General features: G+C 37.8%; 1 protein-coding gene across 9 annotated transcripts in view; it reads left to right on the forward strand.

The window, feature by feature from the left end:
- The window catches only part of LOC107095319 (forkhead box protein P2-like), a 117,653-nt gene extending 107,466 nt beyond the window's left edge, over positions 1 to 10,187 (forward strand). For all 9 annotated transcript variants that reach the window (XM_015391353.1, XM_015391357.1, XM_015391354.1 and 6 more), the window contains 3 exons: positions 537 to 606; positions 1,401 to 1,705; positions 6,849 to 10,187. In XM_015391353.1, coding sequence (XP_015246839.1) covers positions 537 to 606; positions 1,401 to 1,705; positions 6,849 to 6,993 — 520 coding nt within the window. In that variant the 3' untranslated portion in view covers positions 6,994 to 10,187. The remainder of the gene's footprint in view (positions 1 to 536; positions 607 to 1,400; positions 1,706 to 6,848) is intronic.
- Positions 10,188 to 15,537: the final 5,350 nt, after the last annotated feature.

Genomic DNA, 15,537 nt, shown 5'->3' on the forward strand with positions numbered 1-15,537 from the left:
TAAAGTGTACATCTTATAGATTTGATTGCATTACTGACAAGGTGACTTTATTTTTTGTTTTCTTTTACAATTTCTGAAGATTGCACTGGAATATATATATAGGGATTTCTGGGTAAATGGTCCTGGATAAACTTTCGGTGCTTCTATTTTAAGAAGCAACAATAACAATTATATTTCCTGTCTGCCCAAATTACACAATTCAAGTGAAATAGATAGAATTTAGTACTGAAAAGATAACAAATGTTACACATTTTCATAGCTTAAGTTGAACAATATATATTAAATAGCAATCGCCACTGCCATTTAAGCCATTCAAGTATGAGCAGTTGAAGAGAAAATTTAGGAAAATCAAAATCAACATTTGTTATCCTCCATAATTGTATTAAAATATGTATTTCCTTAATGTTTCCTTAATATGTATACATATCTCTGCAAGGCACATGATGGAGATTAGATCAAGCAGTGTGTTGTGAACAGGATAGGGAGGTTTGTATATTTATTTATTTATTTTTTGGTTTGTTTTTTCTTCTATTTAGAAGTCCGTCTCTTGTGAAGAACCTGCCCTCCAGTCTTGGCTATGGAACGGCATTAAACGCCAGCTTACAGGTAGAACTCCTCACTCAATCCTACATTAAGCATGAGCTGAAGCACTTTTTCGGCTTATCTCTCCCTCCACGCCTTTTTTTTTCTATCCATCCCTTTTTCTGTCCACCTTCAGACCCAGAAGGCCACCCTGTGGTCAAACCAAGCAGAATCTCTTCCTTCCTCGTTCCCGTCCTTTTTCCCCTTTCTCCCAGTTTGTTGCAGCCACCTTAGATTGATTGTGGCATGTGCAAATGCAAGGGCATGTGCATTAATATTTATCTAACCTGTCATAAATGATTTGGCTTCATAGTGTACGCCAGCGAGGTGCTCATGGCAAAAACTTTAAAAATTTAATCACTGTATATAACTTTAATGTGCAGCAGGCTAAAGTGTCAGGAGTTTTTATTATTTTGAGGTAAAGTTTTTGGGAGCCTTTTTATTATTTTATTAATACATAGCCTCTCCACTCAAAGGCATAAGAATGGCAGTTACTGGGAGGTAATCTGCAAGCTTCCACACATGGGAAAAATTTCCTGCAACATAATAACAGAAGGATATTGTATTTAATAATTGCTATGTTAAATCATTTCATTCCTCAGCTGTCTCTTTTTTCACTCTTCACAGTGGCTCTAAACCACTAAATACCTTCTGCCTTTGCAAACCATTTATTCACTGAACATTTCATGTAATTATGCTTCATATGCTTCTCATCTTTCTTGCTCCCTAATAGCCACACACCCCTCATTCTTCTTCTTCTTCTTCTCATCAGTATTTTCCCTTTTTCTTATTTTCGTTTCTCTTTTTCTCCTCTGCAGGCTGCCCTGGCAGAGACCTCCCTGCCTTTGCTGGGGACCCCTGGGCTCATGAGCAGCGCCACAGGCCCAATGGGAGGCAGCTGCCACGGCCTGCTAGGGGGCGACCCATCTGGACCGACCGGCGGGAGCCCACCTGGACTGTTGGGCGGAAGTCCACCCGGCTTGATAGGGATCAGCCCACCTGGAACGTTGAGCGGCAGCCCCCCGACCATGTTACAGTCCGCACACGAGGATCTCAACGGCGCACTTGACCACCTTGACACCAACGGACACAGCAGCCCTGGGTATTCCCCTCCAGTACACATGTAAGTAAAATATATTCTGGAACTTATCTGTTCTGGAGTTCAGAGCATAAATATTCAAACTACTTAAGCTTTTGTACATTTTGTCATAAAGCACCAAATGCAGGTTCATTTAGAAGATTAACAGAAAGCAAAGTACAATTGGTTTTACTAACTGGAAAATGTTGGTCTCGTTAGTTTTTAGTAACCCTTAATCTGATCCCGCCAAAATAAAATCTTATAAAAATAAAATCAATAAATAAAAATCAGCCCATGATCCAAAAAAAAAATGGTGTAAAACAAGAAATGGTTTGTTCCAGACAAGCTATGGAAGGAGAGCATTTAGATTGCCAAGCAATCCATGATGTCTCTGGAGGAGCTGCAGAGATTTATGGCTCAGATCGTAACCCAAATGCAGAACTAGATCAGACTCTGAATAAAGTAACGCTTCATTATTAAAATAGTGTTGTACACTTTTCAAAAATGTGCTCTTATGGTTTGATGCTACACATAGACAAACATACAGCTGGCATGCATATTTACAGAGGATAATAGTCCAGATAATACAGATGCATGCTACATTCCTTACAGCTGTCTTTTAAGCTTAAAAAAAAGATACAAATTATGTATAATTTCCATCTACTCATGTGCTTTGTAGTCGTTCTCCATTACATAAAATAACACAAAAAAGTAGGACAAAAAGTGACCTACTGAGACATAAAAAAGCATTACTTAAAAAATGTTTGCTGATTAAATAATAAACCTTAATGAATAGTTGACCCTTTAATCTCTTCAGCGCTAAATATGTAAAAATGTGGCTTTTAAAAGCATTTGAACTTTTAGTCGCAATGGAAATGTGTCAGTTCCCACTTCTCAGATCTCTAAGTGTTCTTGTTTGATAAAGAAAGCCTAAGCTACCTTTTCCACTTACATGAACGTATCTCCCGCCCTATGTTGCTTTAATTGTTTGACATTTAACCCCCCGGATCAGTATCTGTTTAGTTAACACTAACCTCAGGGCAGAGCTCAATTTCTATTCTAGATTGCATTGAAAGCAGCCGCTCTTCTCCCTTTAAGTAGGATTTCATTGTCTTTGTGGTCATACAGTTTAAAATCTATATATAGGCTCTTGTGATCCCACTACTGTGTACGTTTTAGCTGCTATATTTTATGCAGGACTGTTCTTATTAATATTTAGCAAGTGTAGAATTAATTACTTTAAACATCTCTACTTTATGTAGCTGAAAGAGAAGGTTTGTGTTTGACTTTCAGAGACATCTAAGCCATTGTGTGAATGAACACACACGCATACACACACCGACACAAAGGCTGCGTTTTGAAACAAACACTGAAAATATCCTTTAATGCTTCATATGTGCTGTCTATCAAAGTTTGCGTTGCGACATTAGTTAACCATTTGTGTAATGGATAAAGGATGCTTTCCATTGCCATTATTTATGAGAATAGAAGTGATAGAACGTTAATATATTAGGACATGTTTACTTCCCTGAAATGGAGTGTTAAGTGAGGCAAATCTGCCATGCTCTTGACAGAATCCCAGTGTTTGCACTCCCTAAGGTCATTTAATTTTCAGTAACAGAACAGCACAGACTCTTCCCTTCCTCTTTTCCCTCCGCTTTCTGTGGCCAAGTCGCCTCAACACTGACACAAGTTGTTATGGAGGAAAAGAGGCGTCTAGCCTTCCCTCTCTCTCCCCACAGCCCCTGCCCAGCTTTCATGTAGTCCGCGACAACCTCGAAATGGAAAAAATGTGTTTCTCAGCACTACTTTTTGCTGTACGTCTTTAAATAATAGAGCGGCTCGTAGCACAAAACTAAATAGTACATCACCTCGAAGACCTGTTTTTGGAGAAGAGTCATAAGCCCAACTGAGTCCACTCAACTGTTAGACAAACCTCCTTTTCCCCTAAATGTCTAAAGGTTAATGATGTCTGCTTAACCGCAGACCAACTTGCCCTGGGCCATGCTAGGTGTGTGTATGTGTAAGTATGCATGTGTAATAAACTCATGTTCACCCTAAGGGGATTTATGCTTAAAAGAAGTGGTGGCTGTAATAACCAGAAATATCTGAACTCACAATTAGAACTTGCATCTTTTCTCACATTCAACACAATATGTTGAACCCAATTATTATGTTGTTTTTTTCTCATATTTTTAATCGTTTCGCGTCCACACATCTTTGGTGTAATGAACATCTTCCCCCTTTTTCGGCCCCATTCCCGCCATCACCGCCATCAAAACCCTGGACTAATGACCTTATTTGCATCCCTGGCTTTACCTCTGCACAATTGCAGACGCTAATCTGCGATTGATATGAGAGCAAGCATCTCGGCCTATTTATTACACTGCATTTCAGACCAGCATTTACTCCCTGAGTGACTCAATAATGGCATCCAGCCATTAGGCACTAAATGGCTCATCCACATATTTTAATAAAATGTTGGAAACCCGAAGCGAATACGGCTGTTCATCACTTTTTGTTGTAAGGCATCCAAACATCCTAATGAGGAGTATTTTAATAGTGTGGGATCACTTAGATGCACTCATTAATATTTTGATATGACTAGTAGATTATCTGGACCCTTTCACAAAGTAAGTTTTAGTATGCAGAACAGGCGTGTGTGTAATTATTGTGTAGTCTGACTTGGAAATATGGTTGATACAAATTGAAATGTGTGGAAAAAATAGTGAACATATCGATGTTAAAAAAAAACGTGTTCGCTGAATGAATATTTTGCCTTTGGTGTAGCATTTTGATGCTTTATCTCATCTGCAACCTCTGCCTTTCACCCCCCGCTGTAAATCCACAGGACAGAAACAGAAATATTCATCGCTCCGCTCCAATCCTGCCAAGATCAGCCTCCTATCTTCTCATCCCGGCCACATCAGAATATTAATTTACAGTATTTGGCTGTGAATATTCAAGTCATCTGTACCTTTTAAAAATTCTTTTCAAATTCAAAGGCTCCGCCGCCCTCCCTTTCCCCCCGCTGATGAAGGCGGCCCAGGAGAGAAGCATCCTAACGGTGCCGCCGCTTGATAAGTCTCCCTCTCCTCTTTCCGAGTCTACGGGGATTTTCTGATGCATCCGATGTGTCAGAAATAATTAGGTTTTGTCAGATTTATCATTGTTGCACAAACCCTTCTCCCCGACCAGGGCTCCGGATCATGTTATACCTTGTTTGTGTGTGACAGCATTATTATTCTTGTGAGCTGCCCAGCACTTTTTTCCACCCACTCCTATGTTGTTCTGAAGGAAAAAGGCGTCCTGTGCTGCTTCCTGCCCAGCACTTATTGACAGTGGCTAAAGATATTCATCCATTTAGAGTTAAAAACATGTATCATGGTGTCCGAGGGAACTGCCGGGGCTGAAGTTGATTAATGGCAGAAGCAAGCTGCTGGTTTTTCCTCTTGAGGAGCGACACACCACAGCCTCTGCATATTAACGAGTGGCTGTGCTTTCTATTAACTAGATAAAAAAGCCTCTCCTCTGCCTTTGCTCCAGGGGGCTCAGGGATGAGAAATTCTCCATTATTTATCATGTGGCCTGTTTTTTCCCCCCTTTTTTTTCATGTATTTCAACCTGGTGTCATCAGTAAACTTTTAAATGCCAAACATGTCTGGTACATCACAGCTTATCGGCCTTACAGGGGCCGTGTTTTTCATGCAACTTTCATGTGCTTACTTACAGTAGACGTGAGGCATCGTGTTGAATTAGCGTCTTGCAAACAACATGGTTTTCACTTTCACTAGATAATAGGTGTCATGATTGTTTGGTTTTTTTGTTACGAGAAAATGACAAATTGTATAACAAGCATGGGCCTGAGTAAGGTTCTCATCGTATGGACAACCTTATCTAGTTTTTAAACACAAAGTTTATGAACAGAATAGAAAACATGCTTTAAATGTTTTAATTGAAAGCAATATGTATGCTTATATGAATAGATTATAAAGGATATTAAAGCATGAATATAAATGATTTTAATTTGAAGATAAAAATGTAGAACTAGCTGAATAATTTTGTTGCTTCATTTTGCTCCATATTATCCCTTCTGGTTAGCAAGCTGATTATACCTGACTAATTAGTTGATCTATCTCAGCTAGCTGGCCTCCTGTCATCTTGTCAACTAGAGTGCAATATTTTCAAAACAGTCAGATTTCTTATTCAGCATGAAATGCACAACCATGGTTAATGAAAGTAGGCGGGTAAGTTAGTCTGTGCTGCATACTCTCAGGGAAAACTTTGTCACTCCTTCATTCCATCTTGCAAATATAAAAAAGGCTGTTAAAGCATTGGAATGATGTGAGGAAGAGTTTTCTGTGTTGTAGAAAAGTAGCCGCTTAAAACCAGATCACTAAATCAATTCATCCAGTTTTTACTTTCTACATTCTTGTTATTTAACCCCATCCTACTTCCTACTCCATGGGCCCTAATTACCTTTATGTTTTTTGTTTCCTTATAATGGATAATAAGTTGATTATACAAAGTAGCCTTGATTTAATATATCTTATATCTGTCATTCTGGTACATAAGAATATAGTTGTTAGAAGCTCCTAAAAGGGAAGATTGGGTTGAAATAATACATAATATTTATATTATAGAAAGGCTGACTTTTTCCATCAGATTTTAGTCTGAAAAATGTAAAAATTATTGGAATTATCAGACTGTTTGGGTTTGGTTACCCTTATAGAGTTACAGACTGTAAATAGTTTGCTTACAGTTCAATACATGTACAGAATATATGTGCAGATTCTGTTGGATGTTGTGTTGGGAAAGAAAACTGTAAGATGAAACTGTAAAATCGGTATGTATACTTGTATGGGAAAAAATATTTTCAATAAGTGCAAATATCAAAAAAAAAAAAAAAAGAATATAGTTGTTACAAAATGTCTTGAGACAAACAGTCCTAGTTCATGCTAAGAAATGTCAAAAACGAATGACCAAATTAACAAAATAGTGAAATAATTACACCTTAAAACCTTGGTAGACCTTAAAACTGGGAATCAGCCCATGCTTAATTACAAACAGGTAAAGGGAAAACCATATACCAGCTCCTTGAATCATCAGGATGTCTTTGTATAGCTTTCTATTGAGTCCTAGTTGTTGCAGAAAACATTTTAAAACACCGTATTTTTCTTTTTCACAGGCCACCTGTTCACGTCAAGGAAGAGCCTCTCAACATGGATGATGATGACTGTCCGATGTCACTCGTGACGACGGCCAATCACAGTCCAGAACTTGACGATGACCGGGAGCTGGAAGAAGGGAACCTATCGGAAGACCTGGAGTGACTAGGATATGGTTTTTGGTCAACGTATCCCTCCACTCTACCACACTGTTTCTCTTACACAGACCTACAAGACTAAAAAAAAAACCACTCCACAGTCCAAGCAACCACAGCTGACTCTCTTTCTCACCACTGGGACTATTTATTGAGCATGTATCCGGATAGAGACCAATCCAAAGGAACTCTTTGTTGCAGACCTTTAGGATTCCCAAATCTGACAGACATGAGATGTCTGTTGTAAAAAGAAAAAAAAAAAACTCACTGAGACCTGTTATATTTGGGGGTGGCATGGCCACATAAAGTGAAAGGATGATGGACTCACTGATAAGGTGGACACATGAAACAAATAAGCAAATCATGTTCTGTTGAAAGCAAGCGGCCTCCTAAACTGCCAAAAAGGAAGACGTTTTACGTTTGTGAATAACCCAGCCCACAGTAGTTGTTAATGTCTAGAGACGATTGCTGGTTCAATTCAAGTTGTTGCTCTGTTCTCATTTGCACAGAAGTAGTCTCGGAAAATCGTGTCACTGCCTGTATGTTGCTACTATTATTAAACTCAGCAAATTATTTTTTATCATTTTTTTTTAACCATTAATTTCCATATCTGATTTTTAGACATCACCAACTGTAAATTGCATTCTTCAAGCCACATCTGCAGTACCAAGACTGTTTTCACAACTGTTCAGAGAAAAGAAAAAGAAAAAAAATATCGAGTAAAAAGTCAGCTTTCAGTCTATGTGTTTGTGATTAAAAGTCTCAAATGAGAAAGGAGAAGTAATAAGAGCTTGTGTAAAAGCGCCATTTACAATACAAAATGCATTTCTTCGTATCTTTCCTCTTGCTCTTCTTACCTCGGCGTTCCAAAGCTTTGTCTACCTGCGAACAGTGACAGGCAACAGCTAGAAACCAAAGCCAATACTAGCAATGGCCAATAGCTTACAGGCAGAAGCCACCAAACTCTTCTTTTTGGTCTCACCTTCTGTGACTTTAAACTATTTCAAAGAGAAGCTTTTTTTTATCCACAGACTACCTTGGAATAAACCTCTGGGATCATTTCATTTAGCCCTATACAAAGATGATCAGATCAGAAACAAGTGCTGATTCTTCATGTGTAATTTGGGAAGTCATAAAAACGTCCGTTACGGTTATCCACTGCCAGGCATTCTGTCAGTGAAATAACCATAAAAATGGACCATAACCAAAATAAATCATTTTGTGTATTCAATATAAGTGTAAAACCATCTTGATGTTTTGAGGATTGTGTTAATATTGTATTTTTGTTATGCATTACACATTCAAACCTTTGTTTTTGTTATGGGTGGGACCGTCCAAATACTTTTACGTCTTTACTTCTGTGGCGGTTTTTGTTCTGAGCTGCATCAAATAACTGAAAACACTACTAACCAAACATGAAAAATATCTAGTAAAGCCAAATAAGTCATAATTTCAAGTAAATATGAAATAATGTGGCTTGGTTACCATGGAAAGCAAAACAGTGATAGCCATGGTAGAAAGAGGATCCAAGGTAACCTTTTTCTAGGTGAGATTTGCTTTAACCTCATTCAATACTCGTTATCTTTCCTTTAACTATACAGGCTTGTTCACACCAGAGTAACTTGTATGGGTGGACAGCTTTTTATGGCACATTTTGTAATCACAGACGAAGAAGTACATCCATGATTTCACTTATTTGCTATTTCGTACCTTAGCATTTTTTGTTCATTTCAAACCTGACTTCTTTTTGGTAAAAATTGGTGCCATTTACATTTGGTCAATTTCTGTCAGCCATGCACCAATTTGTTACAGCTTTAATGACCATTATTTTAAAGTTAAATTCTTCAGTCTGTAAGGAAATATGGCTGAGTACAGTCAACTTCCGGAAGGTTTTAAATTTTATGACATTCAATAGACAAATTGTTGTCAAAACTACAAACAAAGGCAAAAAAATGTCTTCAAAAGGTTTCCAATAACCCATTATTAATTCCAGTTACGTTCTATCTGAGGATTTTTTCATGCTTATAATTTATGAAAAACACCAAACCATATCAAAAAATGAAGGCATACAGAATGGTGTACTTGGTATTGAAACTGTTAGTTTACAGCTATAAAAAAAAGTAGGAGAAATCAGAGGGAAAATGAGTCTGTGAGAAATGGGGCTACGAATAGCCGAGGGGTAGAATTGATCCTTGAGTGTTTTTGCTTTAACGGCCGTTTTCGTTTTCAGTAAACCAAAGTAACACAAAATTCTGCCTCCTCTTGTACAGGATAAGCATCGATACTCATAGTCACGCCATGTTGGAGTCTGGCATACACACATACAGAGACCTGGTGGTCAGCTTTACCGTTTTCACAATATTATGGCTTTTTAAAGGAGCAACGCGTTGGCCCCGTTCTGACCAAAATCCTAGCCGTACTGTGCGTGCAGCGAGTCCAAGTTGTGAGGCCAGAGCTCAAACACACAGATACTGTACAAAAGCAGTACTTGTTGGCTGCGACACCTCAAGAGGATAGGAGTCAGTGACTTGGGGGAAAAAAAAAAGCATTCTTAATCTTATTACACCAAATAAAAAGGGCACTTCGTTTGTCGTTTAAAAGGAAAAACAATAAAGGGTACTCGCATTTACCCAAAATAGGCTTTCTAAAAGCTTCTACCTCTGCACAACAACAGAACAACTACGAAAGATTGCACGAGTTTGGAGAGCTGTCCCACTTTTCCACGCTTGTCTCAAGACCATTGTTTACATTCCCTGTGTCAAGATATGGAGGAGTCGCATTGTGATAGGTTGTCTGCAAACATTTGTAGAATGATAATGTATAGATTACATGTAAGGGGAATATTGTGTTTTTAAAAAAATGCATGTCTAAAATTCATTTGGTGGACTGGAAACAAAAAGAAATATAATAAAACTCATTGGGATGATGGCCTACATGTTACAATGCATAGGAGTGCATTACCTCAGAGGGATAAAACCTGTCAGCCACAGAATGCATATTACCTGTAGATTTGCATGGGTTTTGTACAAATTAAGTAAAAAAAAAATGTCTAAAATAGTTGCTTGCACATAATACCAGAAAGACCTCCAGACCTGCAATCTGCTCCTCCACTAGATTTAAGGATTGTCTGGATTTTCTGGGTTGATTTTTGTCTGTATTTTGATAACTGTGCATACTTATGTAAAAAGAAAAAAGGAAAAAAAACAAAAAACAAAAAAACATGTCGGTGAACCCATGAAATTTAACAGACTTTTTTCTAAGAGGAAAAAAAAAGAGTTCTGTGTTTCTTTTCTGACTTACCTGAATTTTTACTGTTTCTCTCTCATTGCTCGCTAAGAATAGCAAACCTGCTTTTTCTGCATCTGCTTTGCGTAGCTGTAAGGCTTTAACCTAATGTGTGTATTTATTGCTTGTACCTCTGTGCATACTTTATGAAGCATTATGTCTGGCAGTTGAGTCATGTATCCTTTCTACTGCAATCCTTCTCTAATAATTGAGAATATGATCCCCCCCTATGTATACAGTAAATTGGGACTGTAGCAAACATATGTTTATGTAATTGGTGATTTTTTTTTTTTTGTTTTTCCATTTTATTTTAATCGAGATTCAACAAACTTTTTTTGATACTACTCCTTCCTGTGTACTGTGTCCATATGTTAAAGGTTCTCTGACATTAGAAGGTCATGGTTGAGAATTGTAACAGACATTATTTTCTGTATTCATGGCATTTCACTGCTGAATAAAATAAAGGACCAAAACTTGGATTTTGAAAAAGCAACTGTCTTCCTCTAGCATCAGAGAGTAAATCACCCACCCCGCACCCTTTTTGCTGTTGAGCATTTATCTTTTATTCCACTAAGGCACAGCCATGAAAATCTAGCATGGCATTACACATTTAGGGTTTCAGGAGCTCCCACTTCAGAGAGAAGAAAAAGAAGGGATAAAATTTTAATGTATATGTTACCAGTTTTTTATTTCTTTTCTTTTTTTTTCCCTGACAGCTGGAGCTTTGTTTAGAGAAGCGGGACAAGGCAATGTGTTGCCCACCCTCTGGACTTGTAATGGGTTTAGCCTGTTTGTGATGTAAGTCCACTGCTTTCATGTGCCATAGGTATATCCTAGTTTACGTTTCTATGGTTTCTAGTCGTTTTATTGAGCTGCTTGAAGCAGTGCAAAACTAACTGGACTTTTCTATGGCTGCACAGACCATTGAGTAACACATCATTTCCTCTCCTTCACCTTTTATTGTACAATGCCTTAACGGACGTTCTTGCTTTTTTTCCCTTGTTTACACAATGGAAAAATTCAGCTGTCTGAATTTATTTTTGACAAAAATAGAAATGAATTTAGTTTATCTGTTTCTTTGAAAAAGCTCTTCTTTTAAAAGGATCATTTAAACCCAGTTTGTGGTAAAAAAAAATAAAAAATTCAGATATACCTTTGCCTATGAGATCTTTTAAGGAAATATGGAAGCACATTTTGAATTTTAAGCTCTTGTGGCATTCAAATTCTATTTAATACAATGGATGCCACTCTATATCAAATTTGGATTTTTCTTTTTTAACAACTATAAGCAAAAGAACAGTTTCTAGAGTTTCTCGTCAATCCCTACAAGGTTTGGTCACAAGTGTTACCTTTTCTAGCCCCTTTTATTAAGTCTATGTATATATTTTTGAAATAAAAACTACATCTGTGTTTCTATTCAACTATGCATACATAGAGCGTAACAACATGTGCTTCTGTCATGTTTCTGTTCATGAGGACAGAAAGGACAGATGTAAACTGGTTGCCAGATGAAATAATGCGATATTTGCTCATTTGTTGTTGTTGGTGTCACTTAGCAGTGCAGGAAAGGAGGAATACATGGATAGTTTTCCACCCCAACTGTACACCATTACTCGTATTAAGGCAGCTGTTTAAATCTGTGCGACACCCCACCCTCTTGTGTTAATACCTCTGTTATTAAATTGCCATAATACCTTTGTTATTAAATACCTTAGTTATTAAATTGAGAAAGAAAACACAAGGCTAAGTATGTAGAGGAGAGAAAGAAATGAAATTGCGCCACACATTGTATTTTTCATGTTAAGGTTTCCTCTTGGTAGTTTGAAGGAAAAAAATAACTGCTTTTTATCCCTCCGAATGATAGATGTTGACTGGTCTGACAGGCTATGTGGCTAAATCAAGTCCAGTGGACCTACCACACCTTGTTGGTCATGGAGCAAGCACACACTGACACACTCATTGAGATTCAAACTGAATCTACCATGACCAATAGGTTGCCCATTAGCTTGTCTGTATGCCCAGAACCTTCTACACGTTCCAAAGGTTGCTCAGAGGGACATTGTGGCAGCCTTTTGAATTCCATCCACTGGTCATTTAATTATAAGACCTGATACATGTTATTTCGCTTTGCCATATGATGTCCCGTGAGAGGTCAAAGAACAATACCATTTTTCATACAAGCGTACAGACACAATTGTCCTCCCCAGACATCAACTTTGGCAAGCTTCTGTTATCTTCTCAGCAAATGGTGTTCCAGAGCATTAGCCAGCTCGCAAGGCGCTTGTCTTCCATGCTGTTTATGCACTTGGAAGTGTTTGTGAATTCAACTGAGGGATTGCATACGGAGCGCAACAAGGGCCGCTGTGTACTGCACAACATCAGAGGGAGCTCCAACATTAAAGTGGGAGAGAAGCCTGCTATATACCCCTCTTTCAAAGGCCATGAAATAATAAAGGGTTGCGGTTAGAGAGGTATCCGTGAGTCACACTGGCTGCTTTTCATAAAGTGGAGTTATTTACAGTGCAATGAATAAAAGAAAGGGTAGCTGGTGGTGCAAGCCGTTTCCACATGAATGGTGCGGAGGAATAAGTCCCTCTAATATGGAGAGGCAGCACTGTGTACTACATGGCAACCAAGGAATTATACAAAGAAAAGTGAAAAAAATAAACAGATGATGCGAGAATAAATATAATTAGTAGAGGCTTATTAAGACTATGGTATTGAGTTCAGATAAGAGGAAAAAGAAACTGCATGGAAGTAAATCTAGAGCAATTCTAAGAATAGATAGTTTAACCTTCCATTACTATACAAGAGTAGCTTTTTAAAAGCCTTTCAGTAGTTTCATCATGTTACTTTCTTTTAAGTTATGAGGTTCCATTGTATTTAAAGTAGTTCATTAGGTACGAGGTTCTTCCATTTTTCCTAAATGTTCTATTTATTTACCATACTCTACTCTTTTATTATATACAGTGTATGTGGTTTATGTTTTTACTGTGCTATACATTTTCAACATTTTTCTTTAAGTCTAATAAGTTGAATTTATTTGGTTGAAGAAGAAGTGGGGGTTTCAGTACTTTTATTGTTTCTTGGGAGTTTTTACCAGATTAGTGGAGCAGAAGAACTAAAAGCTGATTTTCCATGTTTGGTTCTGGGTATGCAGAACAGATTCAAGCCGTAGTTCTTAAGAGCTCCAGGTGGTTGAAACACTCACATAAAGTTTATCAAAATCTTCAGACTGATTGCTGGTTTCTTGCCATGTCAATGTGACATTGAGTCCAGCTTTATGACAGACTGAGCTCTCCTAGAAACCTAAAACTAAAAAAGGTAAAGGTTGTTGTTAAGCAACAAAACAGATATGACACTTACCTAATCAGACATATTTTGGTTTCCTGATGTAGATTTTAATATAAAGGGTTGAATATGGTTATTAATTTACATTTAACTCCATGACATCATCAGGGGCTGATCAAAACTGGTCTGCTATGCAATTTCTTAAATACCAAGACTTCAGCTTTGTCACAGTGTAGTATTGATAGTGGCCTTCGGGGGGGCTAAACATTTCATTGTGCTGCTTTAATGAAAATACAGGTGGGCACAAAGTGAACCCGTGTGTTTCAATGTTTTGCAGTTTCATCTGAAATTTTATTGGAAACCATAAAAAAAATCACATGATCATCTTTGAGACGTTTCTGCAACTGGTGGCGTCTACCTGTGCTACGCTCAGGGAACACATGTTTCAAGATCTCAAAGTTGACAGCAACCAAGCAAATGAGCCAAAATAATGGTTTCTTTCTCTCCAAGTATGAACTGCTTCAAATTACCAACCTCTATAAAATTGTCAGCACTAAACCATCTAAAAAATATTGCAGTCTTCATTATTTAAAAAGCAAAGAAGTTTGGAACCACCAAGACCCTCCAGGGTATTGGCCACTCCCCCAGAGAGAATAATTCACAGGAAATGACCTTGGAAAGAAACTGATAGTCAACAGGGTAACTTCCCTGGAGGAGAATAGGAAATCACTGAAAATTTTGTTTATTTCTGATGCTCTCAACCAATCAAGCTTTTATGCTACATTGATTGTTTGCTTAAACTTCCTCAACAATCACCATAGAAATTGTAAGATCAAGAGCAATTATGTAATCTGATCTAATACAAGTTTTCTGCTGCTATCTCTGACAGGCATTCATATTGTGAATTATGGTAGTGTCATCATAATATTAAAGTGATAACTTCTCCGGCAGAAGCATGTTGACGAGTTACCACAGAAGGACAACTGAAAGCAGTAAGACACACATTCTTCAAGAGATCTGCTCCTTAGAATTTCTTAAATATCTTCATGAAGCTCTGTAATGTACACTATGGCAACAGTTCCTCGTTCAAGTCCTTAGGGCCTTTGAATTTCAATGATCAGCTCAGACAAATCCCAGACCTAAATCAATTAAAGACCTAAAACAGACCTAGAATAATGTTTGTCAGTGTCAAACTCAATCTATCATTTTGTGGTACTATTGGTAGAATTTTGAAGAATCCTGCATGCTATTTTACAGTTGTTTTGGAATACTATGACATAGGGTATTGAAAACATGAAGAGCTTTGGTTATTTCTCTGACGCCAATATACTAAGGAATCTGTTTGGTGTTTGGGCCTATTTATCTTTGTAAAGCCGTGTAAAGATGTTATTTTTACAAAAATCTCAATCAGACTAACCTCAAAGTTCCAATAATAGATTATAAATTCCTATAATGTTTAAAATGGTGGGCTGGGAAAGACCTTTAACTGGTGCAGCGCTTCAAACAAGAGGTTTGAAAGACATGGTGACCCCAAAACCCCATTTTTTGCAACATCTTCCAACACCAAGCTCTTTATAATGCCATTCGTAGCATACCTTTAAAGAGCTTTTACTACTTTAAAGGAAATTAATGTGTATTTAGATTGATGAACTTGCAAGCTGACATGGCATAAATCTCTGCAAATGGCACCTTAACTCACAGGGTACATATCTGAATGACACTCTGTATCCAGGCATTGTTCCTCTCATCTCCAACATCGACCAATTAGGTCAATTTATGAGGCATGCTCTTGTGGGGCTGGCTAGTAAATATCTCTAGTTTCAGCTTATTGATTAAGAGAGTAGACCGTCTCGGTCACTTTCTTTTTCTCCAAAGCCCTTCTGACCTGACGATGCGTGTCGGCTGCCTGGCAAGACCCAGGGCCCCCAGGCTGCAAAAATTGCCTGCTAAATAGTCCGAGGCAATGGCAACGCTAATT

The sequence above is a fragment of the Cyprinodon variegatus genome, unplaced genomic scaffold (genome assembly GCF_000732505.1).
Source record: "Cyprinodon variegatus isolate N-32 unplaced genomic scaffold, C_variegatus-1.0 Scaffold537, whole genome shotgun sequence".
In the NCBI taxonomy this organism is placed as follows: Eukaryota; Metazoa; Chordata; class Actinopteri; order Cyprinodontiformes; family Cyprinodontidae; genus Cyprinodon; species Cyprinodon variegatus.